At 39.8% G+C, this 15204-nt stretch overlaps 2 protein-coding genes across 2 annotated transcripts in view; both read right to left on the bottom strand.

The window, feature by feature from the left end:
* Positions 1-833, bottom strand: part of CDAN1 (codanin 1) — a 16058-nt gene extending 15225 nt beyond the window's left edge. Inside the window, exons 1-2 of the mRNA XM_008587608.1 lie at positions 798-833; positions 15-209 (exon numbers count right to left, since the gene is read on the bottom strand). Of these exons, the coding sequence (XP_008585830.1) occupies positions 15-209; positions 798-833 (231 nt within the window). The remainder of the gene's footprint in view (positions 1-14; positions 210-797) is intronic.
* Positions 834-8291: 7458 nt separating this feature from the next.
* TTBK2 (tau tubulin kinase 2) overlaps positions 8292-15204 on the bottom strand; it is a 105149-nt gene continuing 98236 nt past the window's right edge. The window contains exon 13 of the mRNA XM_008587607.1: positions 8292-9441. Coding sequence (XP_008585829.1) covers positions 8979-9441 — 463 coding nt within the window. The 3' untranslated portion in view covers positions 8292-8978. The remainder of the gene's footprint in view (positions 9442-15204) is intronic.

Below are 15204 nucleotides of genomic sequence, written 5' to 3'. Positions count from 1 at the left end.
AGCTGGCTGCGCACCCCGCGGCCGCCCCGCGGCGGGCCCCCCGGCCTCCCTGGCAAGGCAGCCGAGGCGCCCGGGGCTTTGGCGGGTGTTGGGGGACCCTGCGGTAGGACGCGGCTGCTCTGCTCCCTCAGGAAGTTCAGCAGGAACGGCACGAATTCCTTCCGCAGTGGCTGGAGTGAGTTCAGCGTGGCCGCCTCGCCGGGGTTATCCTGAGGAAGCAGACGTCGAGGGGCCAGAGGGTCAGCTGCCAGTCAGGGGCCTCGAGCAGCCGGGGCCGCAGGGTGCGCCAAGGTGGGCGGCCCGGGCAGCGGCGCCCAGTTGGAGGGCACTCGGCCCGGGATGGCAGCCAGACACCCTAGAGGGAGGGCACTGGAGGGCTGGTATCTACCGCGGGAAGCAGGTGCGGGTCAGGCTTGGGGGCGTGTCGGCGCTGTTACCTCCGAACTCTGGGTGCTGCGCGCGATCCACCGCACGGCGAGCTCCCTGTGAGGCCCTGCCCCGGCTGCCCTGGCCAGAGTGGCGACCCGCCGGGACTCGAGCTGGCACTGGGGCCACTGTGGGACGGACGCAGCTCTGGGGACACCGAGTGCCCAGGAGAACGGCCGGACAGAAAAGGTGAAGAATTCTCCAGAGACACACCAGCCTACGTCTTCTGCGATCAGCACATTCTTTCTTTCAAGAGTTAAGGTTTTTTGGATTCAGCCATCACCACCCTAAAGAAGTTAACCTGACCCCTCATTTTGACCTTGTCTTTCTCAAAGGCTAATTTTTCAGTCCCTTGGCCAAACCGTACTCACCGGCTTTCCAGCTCTCATCATCCACTGATTGACCATCTAGGACAGAATTCTTGCTGGGAGGCTTTTTATAATCCCCAGGCCACAACCCTTGAAGTGCCTCGGGCCATGCAGCACACAGAATGCTTGTCTGTAGCTTTATTTTCTCCTTTAAACATTTGTTTTTTGTTTTTTTTTTTTTTTTAAAAAAGATGACCGGTAAGGGGATCTCAACCCTTGGCTTGGTGTTGTCAGCACCACGCTCAGCCAGTGAGCAAACCGGCCATCCCTATATAGGATCCGAACCCGTGGCCTTGGTGTTATCAGCACCGCACTCTACCGAGTGAGCCACAGGCCGGCCCTCCTTTAAACATTTGTAATCTTGGGTTTACATCAAGTTACTAGTTCAACTACTTTGGAGCTGAGTCAATAGACATTTTCATGATTAGCTTCTGGGAGCCTGAATTTTTTTTGTCTTTTTCGTGACCGGTAAGGGGATCGCAACCCTTGGTGTGGTGTCGCCCGCACCGCGCTCAGCCAGTGAGCACACTGGCCAGTCCTATATAGGATCCCAACCCGCGGCGGGAGTGGACTCTCCCGAGTGCGCCACGGGGTGGCCCTGAATTATTTCTTAATCGCCCTTATTTTGAAAAACTTGAGAGACAGCATTTTGGATGTTGCTGCTCAGTGAGAAATCAAGAAAGGAAATCCAGGCCCAGAAAAATAGATGGCAAGTAACATAGCAGGTCAATCCAAACCCGAAGGGGTAAGCAGCGCTTGCCTGCTGAGAGTTCCTCTGGATCAAAGTAAGGTCATACCCTGCAGGGAGGTGGGCGGCAGGAATCCCTCTAGTGGTACAAGGGATGTTTGCTGTGGAGAAGAAAAAAGTACTTCCAACCAGAGAGAAAATGACAGACTGAAAGAGAGCTTTTAATTTTATCATGGGAGAACCATCTCCTCATATCCCTAAACCCTGGTTTTCACCTGCAGGAACAATGAGCACCTGGTTTCTATTCAGGCCAGGGCTTCTTTTTCTAGGTCACTTCTGGATGTAGTATTGCATTTACAATAACACTTTCTGCTTCCAGTTGATCTTGAAACCTCTGGTGCATTAAATAACTTTACTAAATTTGAAAAATTATATTTCCCACTTTTGAAATCCAAACCATCACACAAATAGAACTAGAGTTTGCATGCGGAATGAATATTTTATTACTAGATTATAAAAATAAAATACAAAATAATTTTAAAACAGAACTTAAAACACTGTACAAAGCTTTAATATGATACAAATGGGAAAATTAAATAAATAATTACTTTTATGTACACATGGCCTATACAAAAGCATTCCATGTTTCTGCTAATACTCTGTGTCCTTGGTTGCCTGAGCCAAAACATATAAAGGGAGCTGCTTGGAGAGGAAAAGGACACAATATACAATACCTTTGGAGTTTCTCATGTCTCTGATTTTGTGACGAGAAAAGGGGGAAAGACAATGGAATTATTAAAGTCCTCTAATCTAACTCATTGGACTTGTTCAATAAGAGAATTCTGGTTTGTGGCTGAATCTCATTTAACAGCTGCCAATTGCTTGTAACTTTCAAGATGTGTATCTAATTCAAAACTAGATGATCTCCCACTCCCTTTTTTCCTAAAATCTGGGAACTTTTAAGTAAATGGCACAGTGAAATAAGCACTGGCTATTTTAGGGAAAGAGTCGGGGGCGGGGGGCCCAAGAAGTGTGTATCAAAGAGAAGTGAGGGAGGGCTCAAGCCTGGGTCAACTGATCTGTTCTTTACTCAATCCAATTTCAAAGCCCTGAGTGGCCCAGTATTTTATTTCCTTTATCTTCCTATTTTTGCATTTTTTAAATTTTACCTTAGTGAACTAATTTACCTATCTGGTGAATAATTTAAAAAGAAAACTATTTTGGAAAAAGTCCCAAGGGATTTCCCCTCCCTGAGTAGCTCCCTAAAATAAATCACATTCAAGCTCTGTTAGCCTTGCTTACCCCTTGAGGTGAGTAACACCTAGACAGAGTCCAGGTATGGTGGGTGAAATGAATTTTCAAGGATTTAAACTATATATTATTAAGAAGAAAAATGCTTCATATGGCAAGGGTACTCTATATAAAAACTTGGTTTATTCAATGTTTTTAATTAGGCGAGTGAACATTTACACACACAATATGAAACAATATTAAACTACTAAAAAGAAAGGTAAAATTCCTATCCATTGTTAGTATAAAATTATGTCACCAGCAAATTCCATAGTCTCGTGGACTCACAGTCCTGCCTTATCCTGGCCCAGGGTATCTGGGAGACATGGTCAGCATCACCAGTGTACATACTGTGGTCACCCTATCACTTCCAATTAGAGGAAGAAACCTGTTAAGTTGCATGGGGCAATGAAAGTAAAGAATTCACTTCCTTTACGTGTCTCCTTAGGACCAAGGGTCCAGCAAAGTCTAAGGAAATACTCAAATCATTATCGAGTAAATGTTAGTTCTTTGCTATTCAGTGTCATGAGATTGTGTGAAATCTCAAGGTCATCCTGATCTTGTCACATACTTTAATTTTCTGATCCAAATTTGCTCAAGGGTAATAATTAATCATCAAGCTTGCACATTTTATTTTTTTTTAAAGATGACCAGTAAGGGGATCTTTTTTTTTTTTTTTTTTTTTTTTTTTTTATTATTAAAAGATGACCGGTAAGGGGATCTTAACCCATGACTTGGTGTTGACAGCACCACTCTCTCCGAAGTGAGCTGACTGGCCATCCCTATATAGGGATCTGAACCCATGGCCTTGGTGTTATCACCACCACACTCTCCCAAGTGAGCCACAGGCCAGCCCAGTAAGGGGATCTTAAACCTTGACTTGGTGTTGTCAGCACCACGCTCTCCGAAGTGAGCCAACCGGCCATGCCTACATAGGGATCCAAACCTGTGGCCTTGATGTTATCAGTACCACACTCTCCCAAGTGAGCCACAGGCCAGCCCAGTAAGGGGATCTTAAACCTTGACTTGGTGTTGTCAGCACCACGCTCTCCGAAGTGAGCCAACCGGCCATGCCTACATAGGGATCCAAACCTGTGGCCTTGATGTTATCAGTACCACACTCTCCCAAGTGAGCCACGGGCCGACCCTAAGCTTACACATTTTAAAGACAGATAATAATCACAACTGAATTAGAAAATGTCTTGATTGGCCAAGACTTTAAATGTCATCATTCCATGTCCAGCCAGGGATTTCTCAGGGATTGAGGTGTGTGACATCCAAATTTCCCTTTAAATGGATAGGGATCCTTGTCCCGTGTCCTAGAGTTATGTAAAAACTATAGGAATTCCCCATATATTATCTCTCGCAATTCTCCATAACAATGTTGGGCAACAGATTCTGAAGGTTCCTGAGACCACCTGGGTTAAATTTCTCATAGTTCCGGAAAGACAGCCAAAATATTGAGAATACCCAATGACATGATGAGTTTCCACTCTTCTTCCACATCCTCAAGTTACACACCAGTTTTACTGTGTGAGGACACAGAAGTGGGATATCCCAACTACCACCTGGGGTTTCTCATACACTACATCCTCCCATATGGTCTGAGAATTGGAACTGCCTAGAGTTCCCCTCTCTAAGTTAAGGTCTAATTATGCCCCTGTGGTTTCTGAATTTGGGTACATGTGGACAAGTAAGGACTACCATAGTAGTTACATGCCTTAATCCTGCAATACTTTTTGTATTAAATCATAGACAAGTAGCTATTCTACTAATACATTGTCTACAGAACCAAACTCAAGAAAGTTAAACAGTGAAGTTGCTGTAAACCATTCCATCTCCTCAGTGATACAGGTGCCTTTATAAAGCATCTCTCCCTAGCCAAAGTTCCAACACATCTGTGCTAAAGGCACATAAACAGAAATGGGCAGATTTTAAAAGAGTGAATGCAAACAACTTAATTCCAAAATAAATGAACATGACAGAAGAAACAGTTCTCTAACATATGCTTTGTTTTGATATATATAAAGGGATGAAAAAAGTTTTTAAAATATGAAAATTTTGATCTCCAAGATTAACTCTAGACTTAGCTACAAATAAACATTTCCAAATAGCCAGAATAAGATGCATTTTTTTTTTTTCCTAAGTCACTAAATTCTGAATTCTGGAGCCTTTTTCTCTTCTCACCTATTCCTAATGCTAATTAGGAATGTAGAATTGTCTGCTCTTGGGGAAAAAGCATTTGTTTTTAATTCAAAGCTATTGGGTACAGAAAAACTAATTATGGTTTTAACTATCTGTATCTGGTACCAATGTACCATAAAACATGCACCAATGTATACTTTCTCCTTGTAGTTTGAATGCAACCATAGAAACATTCGCATAAAAATCTGTGGTCTGAAAGAAATCTCTGATCACTACTGAAAAACCTCAAGTTCCCATGGTGGCTAGAAGCTAAACAGCAAGAGATACTGCCTATCTAGAATGCTCAATTAGTAAGCAGCCGAGATTCATCTAGAATTTTAAAGTAAATAATATAAGGTGGATAACAACTACAGTGGATCTCAAAGACCATTTTGTTACTTATTTAGGACTTGATTAACTTGGCAACTTTTACAAAAAAGAGTTCACTTGACAACATGCAACTTAAAAGACAGTAAATCCGTACTCGTCAGCCACCAAAGAAAAAAACAAAACCAAAAGACAGTAAATGTACCTATGTCTCTGTCAGCAAGGCCAGCTTGCATGCCAGAGTTGAGAATGAGAGCACCTGCCTACCTGCCTAAGACTTAATAGTCAAGGATATTTATAATCTGTGTTTTAAGATTAAATTTAGTATTACCCAATTTTCCATCTTTGTTCACTATATGTTGAACGCCTTTAAGCTATGAGATTACTATGGGATTTTAATATTTCGAACAATCCGTAGACCCTGGAGATTTGGCAGCCTCATTCAGGAAGAATGCTACCTAAAGGAATTGAGCTCTGCTAATTCTGTCTTCTCCTCCACCCAAGTAATTCCAGGGACTAGACAAGGGAGGGCAAGTGCAAGTGTGACGAGGTAACTAGCCATTCTGTTGTGATAGAGGAAACCAGGAGGGTGATTTTCGCAAGATAATTTTAACTTCTGCCCCACACTACAATTGGCCATGTCCCTCATCTTAGGGAGAATAACCAAACTTGGATGATCTATATCACTGAAATCTGGAATATGCCATCACTAAAAAAACCCAAAAATAAATAAAAAATAAAACCCCAAAAAAACCTTTTTGTCTGTATCATACTTTAAAATAAAACAAAAACAAAAATCCTTGTGCTAACAGTGCTTGCTCAGGGCTGCCAACTTGTGTTTTTAGCCTGAGAGATATCTAACATCTAAGATAATCACAAACTATACTTTTAAAAACCGTAAAGTAAATCTCTATACAGGACAGTACTTATAAGGGGACCTACTGATACATAAGATATAATTAGTCTGTTTTCTTCTGAAAGTATCAGAGCAGAAACATCTTTGGTTAACTCTTTCCTTTGCATGCAAAATAAAATATTCTTATGTAACAAGGCTGTTGTGGATCTTGATGAGTTTGTCAATGCCATTTAGAAAAGAGGGTGACACAGTGAAAAGGTTGGGAGAAAAACAGAAGGAACAAAGAGAAAACATTCAGTTGCCATCACTGTCAGTTTTGACTGCCAGCAGAGAAATGCCAATAAGAAATAAAATACACACATACCACAGTTGTAGCCTCATCAGTTTTTCCAGTGGTTACTACTAGCACGTTTCTGACTAAAGGGACCAGGATTTAAAGTGGGCTACTTTTAGCACAATTTAGCTAATATGACAGAAAAAGGATAATTTCTTAATTATACCCTCACCCCCAACCCCAAAAAGTGTGGTGAAAAGAGGAAAGTAGAATGGCAATTTTAAAGAAACATTTTAAAAAACAATCTATGTCAGACCCATTATTATCATCCCAGTTATCCACCCTAACCATAAGGACAGAACTATGTAATAAACATGACAAATCTTTGAACCAGTGTTACAAGCATGTCCCAGTAATTTTCCCCCTATTAAATCTTTTGTAAGTGAAAATTAAATAACCTATCTTGGCTTGTTAAAGACTGCCAACCCTTGCATAATAGGGAAGGCAAGCAGAATCTGAGATGTCACATGCCAAAAACGTATTTTCAGACGCTGAAGATAGGCAAGGCCCAAGTGTATGTGAGGCACACAATAGAAAAGGAACTTCACCATCTGAGATCTTGAAATTACAAATGGAGAATGAGAAAGAATGAGTTTATATAAGCATATGTCTCTCTCTATATTTATAAATATTTATATAATTTACCATGAACACATGCAAGTAGTGTTATAGCAACTATTTATACAATATAATACAGACGGATCAGTCTTCCTATATTACAGTTGCTTTAGGTAAACAGCAAATATGTCTTATCTATTGCGTTCCTCTGTAGTGCTTGAAACTGGAGAGAAATTAAGAGTCCATAGTATGCTACATTTCTCATAGAAGACCTTATATGCCTCAACGGTGTTTTGAGTTTGTTTTTTAAAAAACTCAACACAGATAAAGAAAACAAGGTAAGTTCGGTGCAGCTTCAGGGCAGCTTTGATGCAGCATTAGAATATCTTCACTTGACTGAGAAAATACATTTCTTTCTTTTTTTGTTTTCCAATTTAACCATATTAAGGTTTGGCAGCAAACACAAGATCAAAAAGAAAGCACAGATGTTTGCTAGAAGGCAAATTTCAACAGCAAGCAGAACAATTTACCTGACCTTAATAAGGTCTTTACAACACCAAAACATCTAGAGAATACAGAAGAGCCTATTTTAAAAGTCTGGTATACTTTAATTTTGCCTGATTCTTGTTAGCAGAAGAGTGAGATTAGGACAAATATGATCCTCTTTATATCTTCAGAAATTGAGATTACATGGAAATCAGGCCAAGAAGCCCAAATACTGAACCAAAGCATAGAAGCAGGTAATAAAACATTAAAATAAAAATATTTAGCCTAAATTAATTTTCCCAGATATTCATTCCTTGTTGGCTAAATATATAAAATACAAAGTCTGAGAATTATTAGCCTCAATACCATACCTAATTTCTTTCTATTTTTCTTTCTAAATCTCTAAAAGCATATAGTCACATTCTAAAGCATTGTGCTTCTCTGGTATCATCTTAGAGGTTGATGTTAGAAATAGTTGGTACCTAGAAGACTTAAGGAAGCAGTCTACTATGGTCAATTTTCCTCCAACAAAGGAGGAAACTTAACAAGGAGAAAAAGGGTTATTTTATCTTAAAGGATATTACTCCACACACAGTTCCTCTCTCTCTAAATACTAAAGCCTGCAAAGTAGCTCTAGTCAGACTTTTCTTTCCTTTACCTAAGTTTCTCAGTAACTTTTCATAATAAAAATATACTAGGTTAAGAAATGTTGCTCTAAAGAAAAATATTTAAAAATAAAAAAAGAAAAAGAAAAAGAAGAAAATATATTAGGAGAATTTTTTTAAAAGGGTAATTGGATTTGAAATTCTTAGCACGTGCTGCTAAATGCCAATTAGAATGTATTGTTAAAAGAGAAGAGATCAGATCAGGTGAAAAAATGTGAATGAAATCCACGGAGAGTATTAGGAATGAGGCAAAGTAAAGGTATGAATTCTCATTACACTGAATAAACACACAAGCGAAACATACACGGGTACTGGTTCCCTGACAACAGACTTCTTACATACTCTAATACGTGAGCAATGAATCTCCAAGGTTGGGGAGTTTTGAATGAAAATATCAAAGAAGTTTCACTTTTGCTATATAATCTTTGAGTAGAGGTTTGAAAAATTAGGCAAAATCCCTTAAAATTCCATTCTGTCTCCCATTCTCTACTCTTTTGTAGACAAAAATAGGGATTCAAAGACAGCGAAAAATGAGAGCTCATTTAATGAGTTTCTCCCCCTTGGATTTTGCTGGATTGTCCCTTCCTATACAAAGGCATTGATTCTTGCTCTGCTTGCTGCCTGCCTTAGGTAATTCCTTATCATATATTTATGTCTTCTTATAAATAATTGATCATGTTACTTTCTTTTGCAAGAGAAGATTAACAATGATTTTTTAAATAGACAGTACAGGAACACACATGCATCAGGTTTAGGAGGAGGATCTCACACCTTTCTCAGAGATGCAGCCCAGCTCCTATCTGCTGAGTTTACTGGCTGGCTTACTCTTTCCTGGGGGCATTTTAGTACTGGCAGAGTGGTGGTGGAGGCTGCTGGATCCCTTCAGGCCATTCTTGCTGGATTTGCAATGCTCCTGTTGGCAGGACCTCTTGGAGGAGGACGAACCTGAGTGGCTGGGAGGTGACTTGCTTCTCCCCAGATGTGGGGATGAACTCCTCTGGTCATGGTGGGGCCGTCCAGCCCTAGATGGTGAGGAACTAGACGTGCGAGGCAAGGACGAGCTTCGAGGGGAGGCACTGGGACTCCTGCGAGGTACAACTGGACTCTTGGGTGGTGTTTTGGGATTGTGAGGAGATCCTGGACTCTTGCATTGAATAGTGCTCCAGGGTTTCTGAGATCCATTTTGAAGAATTTGAGCCAGGCGGGAGAAAAGGTCTGAGTCGGAGTTACTACTCCCTAGAACTTTATATCTGCGCAGCCTTAAAAGAACAGAGGAGAAATATTTTCATTTTAATTCACTTCAAGTGTGCTTAAAAGTCACAAAGCCCCAAATCATAATGTGTATAATGTGTGTCAAAATCAGAAAATACAGGGCCGGCCCGGTGGCGCACTGCTATAGTGCGCCGCTTGGGAAGCGCGGTGGCGCTCCTGCCGAGGGTTCGGATCCCACATACAGACCGGCCGCTCACTGGCTGAGCGAGGTGCGGGAGCAACGCCGAGGGTTGCGATCCCTTGGCCAGTCCTGGTCCGGTACGGGCGCGACACTGAGGGTTGCGATCCGTTGCCGGTCACGAAAAGAGACAAAAAGGAAAAAAAAAAATCAGAAAATACACTAACAGGATACAGAGTCACTCTTTCACATACTCGTTGTATGACCCTGGGCAAATTATTTAACCTCTCCTAGCTTTCAATGGGAATGCTCACGGATCACTGAGCAGACCAAGTGCAATGACCAAAGTACTTAGATGAAGTCTTCCATGCAACGGCATTTAAATGATGTTAGTTCCCTAACTCCTATGGCATGTTTGTTCTTCAAATTTTAGGATTAACTTAATGAGTTGTCTCTAGTACATTAGCTCAAGAGAGAGAGAATAAACCATATTGTGCAAGGTTGCTAGATCAGGAATTCTGCAAACATTAAACCCCACAATGTAAGTCTTCAACATGAACTACACTCACAAACAGGAGGAACTATGGATAACAGTATTTCTACCTCACTTAATAATTTCCCCCCAAAAAGAGTAGTCACTGAGTCACTGGTTTCTCTGGACCTCAGTTTCTGTCCCTGTCAATAGCATGGGATTCAGAAAAGGTGGCTGTGAGGACTAACTGGCCCCTATACTGGCGACTGAGCTGGGGCCTCCAGAATTCTTAATCTAGAGAATATTCAAATGAATAGCAATATCTTCTCTGCCCTAAAAGTTTTTCAGATTTGGCCTAAAAATCAAATAAAATGGCACATGTCAAAGTGTTTTAATAACTATAAAGCATTCTACAAGAGTATTTTAGCGGCAATACTAAATAATGTGGTGATAAGGGACTTTTAGGGCCCTCGTATAAAAAAATTACAGTAATTGAAAGTGTACAGCAAAGGATTAGACAAATGAATAGAACAAAGCATTAAATCCAAGAAGATCCTGTGTTTCTATTGAAAATGAGTATTTGGGATATCACTAACTACTTGGAAAAAACTTCACATTATATATAATAATAAACTTTAGATGGATTAAAAATCTATACACAAACTATAAAAGTACTGGGAGAGACCACCTTTTAAAAAAATCTTCAGGTTAAAGGGATCTTCCTAAGCATAAGATAAGACACAGAAGTCATAAAAAAAAAAAAAATTCAGTGCCATGAACACTAAACTTTTCTATCAAGCAAAAGGCACCATAATCCAAGTTAAGAGGCAAACAAATAGGATATAATATCTTCAATATATTTTGCAAACAAAGGGGTTAATAATTAAGAAAAGCAAACCAGTAGAGGTTTTGACATGAATATGGCCAACAACTCATGAAAGCAGCTCAAGTAAAAATACATATGAAAAGACTTGTCTCATGAATTATCAAGCACAAATTAAAATAATGAAATAAACTGCTTGTCAGAGTGACTAAAAAAAATTTTTTTTAGGTGATATTGTCAATTGCCAGTAAGAGTGTCAAGAAGAGACCTTATATACTGTCAGTATGAAGATAAATTACTACAACAAACTTTTGGGGAGGGTACTTTGAATATATAAAAATTTTAAATATGCAAACCCTAGCAATTCTACTTTTAAGCATCTTCTAGAAATGTGGGAAAAGATGCCTCAAAATCTATGTATAAGCCTATTCTCTGCAGCACTGTTTATAAAGGCAAAAATCTGGAAACAACCTAAATGTCTATCAATAGAGAAATAATCTAATAATATATAGTATATCAATACTATGAAGTATTATATAGAATTTTTTAAAAGAATGAGATAGATCTCCGTGTACCAATAAGAAAAGATGATCGAGATTTATCAGGTAAAAAAGCCTCATGTATAATATTATAAGATCCTATTTTTGTCACACACACACACAAATTCCAATACTGTGTGCATAGACACTTGAATAGGCAGGTGAAAGTGACTTTATATAGTTCTGCATTACTTTAATTTTTTTACAACAAACATTTTTTTTTTTTTTAAGATGACTGGTAAGGGGATCTTAACCCTTGACTTGGTGTTGTCAGCACCACGCTCTCCCAAGTGAGCTCACCGGCCATCCCTATGTAGGGATCCGAACCCATGGCCTTGCTGTTATCAGAACTGCACTCTCCTAAGTGAGCCACGGGCCAGCCCCAAACATTATTTTCATAATTTACACATACCAATAAAGTTTTTTTTTTTTTGGTGGCTGGTCAGTACAGGGATCCGAACCCTTTGACCTTGGTGTTATTGACACCGTGGCTCTAACCAACTGAGCTAACTGGCCAGCTCCAATAAAGGTTTTTTTAAAGTTATAATACAGTGATCACTTCATTAATATGGGTCTAAATAGAAATTTTAAGTACTGTCAATGTCTTTTTGATAATACTTGCAATCGTCAATCACCATCACAGGTCAACAAGTTACTGATGTTGTCTCTCAACTTTCTCTCCTCCTCCTTCCTCACCATCTATTTACTCTGACAAGTGACATGAAACTCATTTTGGTTAAACCTACCCTCATGGACCTTGTAGTAAAATCCAAGGAATGCAATAAATTAATTCCTCTGTGCCAGGATCTAAGTAGGAAAGTTCCAAGGCCCAGATGAATTCTGGGCTAGTTAGCTCTAGCACAGTGTCACACACTTTGGCTTGGTTACAAAGTGCTAATTTTAGGGGACACCGAAAAGTGCTAATTCATGACAAGATTTGTTTATGGTACATTCCAAAGCAACTCAAGACACAAATATTCCATGTCTATTAAGCATAAATGCCAAACAGAAGAAAAAGGGGATGTGTAAATATTGCTCATGGAATCACCTTTTTAAAATGTCTCAGCTAAATGACTGCTATTTACACATCACCATTCTTTCTGTGGACGTCTAGTCCCACTGCCACTTCAAATCCAACATTTAGTTACCCTCAGACCTGAAACCCTAGGGGGCAAGTCAACACTATCATTTAGGGAATGATACAAATAGAGTCTCATATCATAACATACTCCAGAAATCCTTGCAACAGGTGGAGGCCTACTGTTACACTGTCTAGAATAGGCTATGGTTTTCATGTAAATGTATTTTGGTTTTCACTTTTCTTTTTGTTAAAAGACTACCCTTTTTGTCTTTCTTCTCCAAGGGTTTAGACCATTCTTTGGGAAAGTAAGAAATGGCTCCAAGAAAAGCACTTTTAACTTCTTAATATATTTCCTTCTTCTTCAAAATATAAACATTCTATAGATAAATATATCATAAAAATATTTAAGTAAGCTAGTATACTTATAATATCCTTATTATGTATGGTCGTATATATTCATCAGACCTTGGAAACCTATAGGATTTTTTGTTTAATTCATGACAATCAAACAAACAGCACTGTTACCAGGGTCCATTCATCAAATTATAGACATAGTATTTGACTAGCACTTCACTAGCATTTGACATCAAAATGATATTATGGCACATAATGAGATTCTGACTGGTCAAAACTAGAGAATCACTGAGTATCAAAATAAACTAGAGAGCAACATAATCTTTATTGCATGCTAAGTACTACACTAAGTCCTGGATGTATGCTACCTTATTTCATCTTCCAAAAATCATGAAGCAAACGTTTTACATATTTTATAGATGAGGAGATTGAGGTTCACACTGCTAGAATGTGGGAGAGCCAAGAATGAACCTGGATCAGGGAAGATTCTGGGAAGATGGCAGAACAGGAAGTACCAGGAATCTGTCTCCCCACCTAGACAGCAACTGCACTGGGAAAGTCTGTCCGACCTAACTATTTTGGAAATCTGGAAACAATTGAAAGCTTGAACTATAAATCGCAGTTAGTTTTGGCCAATTGCAGATCTTAGCACATAGCAGCTATCTGTCCCCCACCTCGGCCCCATGGCAGGTAGCTATGTATTTGTTCCTAGAGCAGCTTGAGAACAGCTTGCAGGAGTCAGGGTGGGCAAAAAGTACCCTGTCCTCCAGTTATTGGGGATGTGTGCTCTGAGTGCTCATTGCTGCCTCTAATGACAGAGGTAGACAAAAAGGCAAGCGGTCACTCTTGTATCTCCCCTCATTGTTGTTATTTTCCACCTTCATTTTTCTCTCTTCCCCTTTTGGGAGCCAGACATTAATGACAAGGACATTCAAAAACAACCATATATACAGGGGAAATTAGAGAGCCACCATGCATACCCAGAGAAATGTGCAGGCTCAGAAAAGACCTGAGAAGACCTTAAGTTCATACTTCAATCTGATCCTCAGCACATAGACAGCTGAACAACCATCAAAAAAAAAAAAAACAAAAAAAACAAAAATGAAAACCAGCAAATCCTGGAGATAGAAGAAAATCTGATCTTTAGAGTTACCACATTATTAGAGTCAAATATCCTATTTTTTACCAAAAAAAAAATTAAAAAAAAAAATACAAAGAAACAAGAAAGGATGACCCATTTGAAGGAAAAAAAAAAAACAGATCAATAGAAACTATACCTGAAAAAGACTTGATGTCAGATCTAATAAACAAAGACTTTTTTTTTGGCAGCTGGACAGTAAGGGGATCTGAACACTTGACCTTGGTGTTATCAGCACCACAATCTAACCAAGTGAGCTAACCAGACAGCCCCTCTAATAGACAAAGACAACTGTCTTACAGGTGGTCAAGAAAGAAAGATGTGGAGAAAGTCAAGAAAACAATGTATGAACAAACCAAAATATCAATGAAGAGACAAAAATCCTAAAAAGAAACCAAAAAAATTTTGGAACTGAAAAGTACAATCACTTAATCAAAAAATCCACCACAGGGATTCAAGGCAGCTTTAAGCAGGCAGAAGAATGAATCAGCAAACTTGAAGACAGGACAATGGAAATTACTGAGTCTAAGGTACAGAAAGAAAAAAGATTAAAGAAAAGTAAACAGAGAGCAAGGGAGCTGTGGGACACCATCAGGTGGGCCAATATATGTATTGTGTAAGTTCCAGAAAAAGGTGAGAAAGGGGCAGAGAGAATATTTGAAGAAATAATGGCTGAAAACCTCCCAAATTTAATGAAAGTCACGAATAAGAGTGTGATTCAAAAAGCTCGTGGAAAGATTCATTATCTTTTCATTCTATTTTTCCACAAACTTTCAAAACATCCAAGAAGTATATTACATCCAAGAAGTTCAACAAACTCCAAGTAGGATGAGACCCACAACGAGCCACATTATAATCAAACTGTCAAAAGACAAAGAGAGAATCTTGAAAGCAGCAAGAAAGAAGTGACTTCTCACATTCAAGAGAGCCTCAATAAGATTATCAGAAGATTTCTCATCAGAAACTTCGGAGGCCAGAAGGTAGTAGACTAATATATTTAAAGTGCTAAAAAAAAAAAAAAGAAAAAGAAAAAAAGAACTGTTGGGCCGGCCCGGTGGTGCACTGCTACAGTGCGCCACTTGGGAGTGTGGTGGCGCTCCCGCCGAGGGTTCGGATCCCACATACAGACCGGCCGCTCACTGGCTGAGTGAGGTACGGGCGCAACACCGAGGGTTGCGATCCCGTTGCCGGTCCCGGTCCGGTACGGGCGCGACACTGAGGGTTG

The sequence above is a fragment of the Galeopterus variegatus genome, unplaced genomic scaffold, assembly GCF_000696425.1.
Source record: "Galeopterus variegatus unplaced genomic scaffold, G_variegatus-3.0.2 Scaffold4465, whole genome shotgun sequence".
Lineage (NCBI taxonomy): Eukaryota > Metazoa > Chordata > Mammalia > Dermoptera > Cynocephalidae > Galeopterus > Galeopterus variegatus.
The sequence above is the reverse complement of the archived record's forward strand: the minus strand, read 5'-3'. Positions and strand labels throughout refer to the sequence as shown.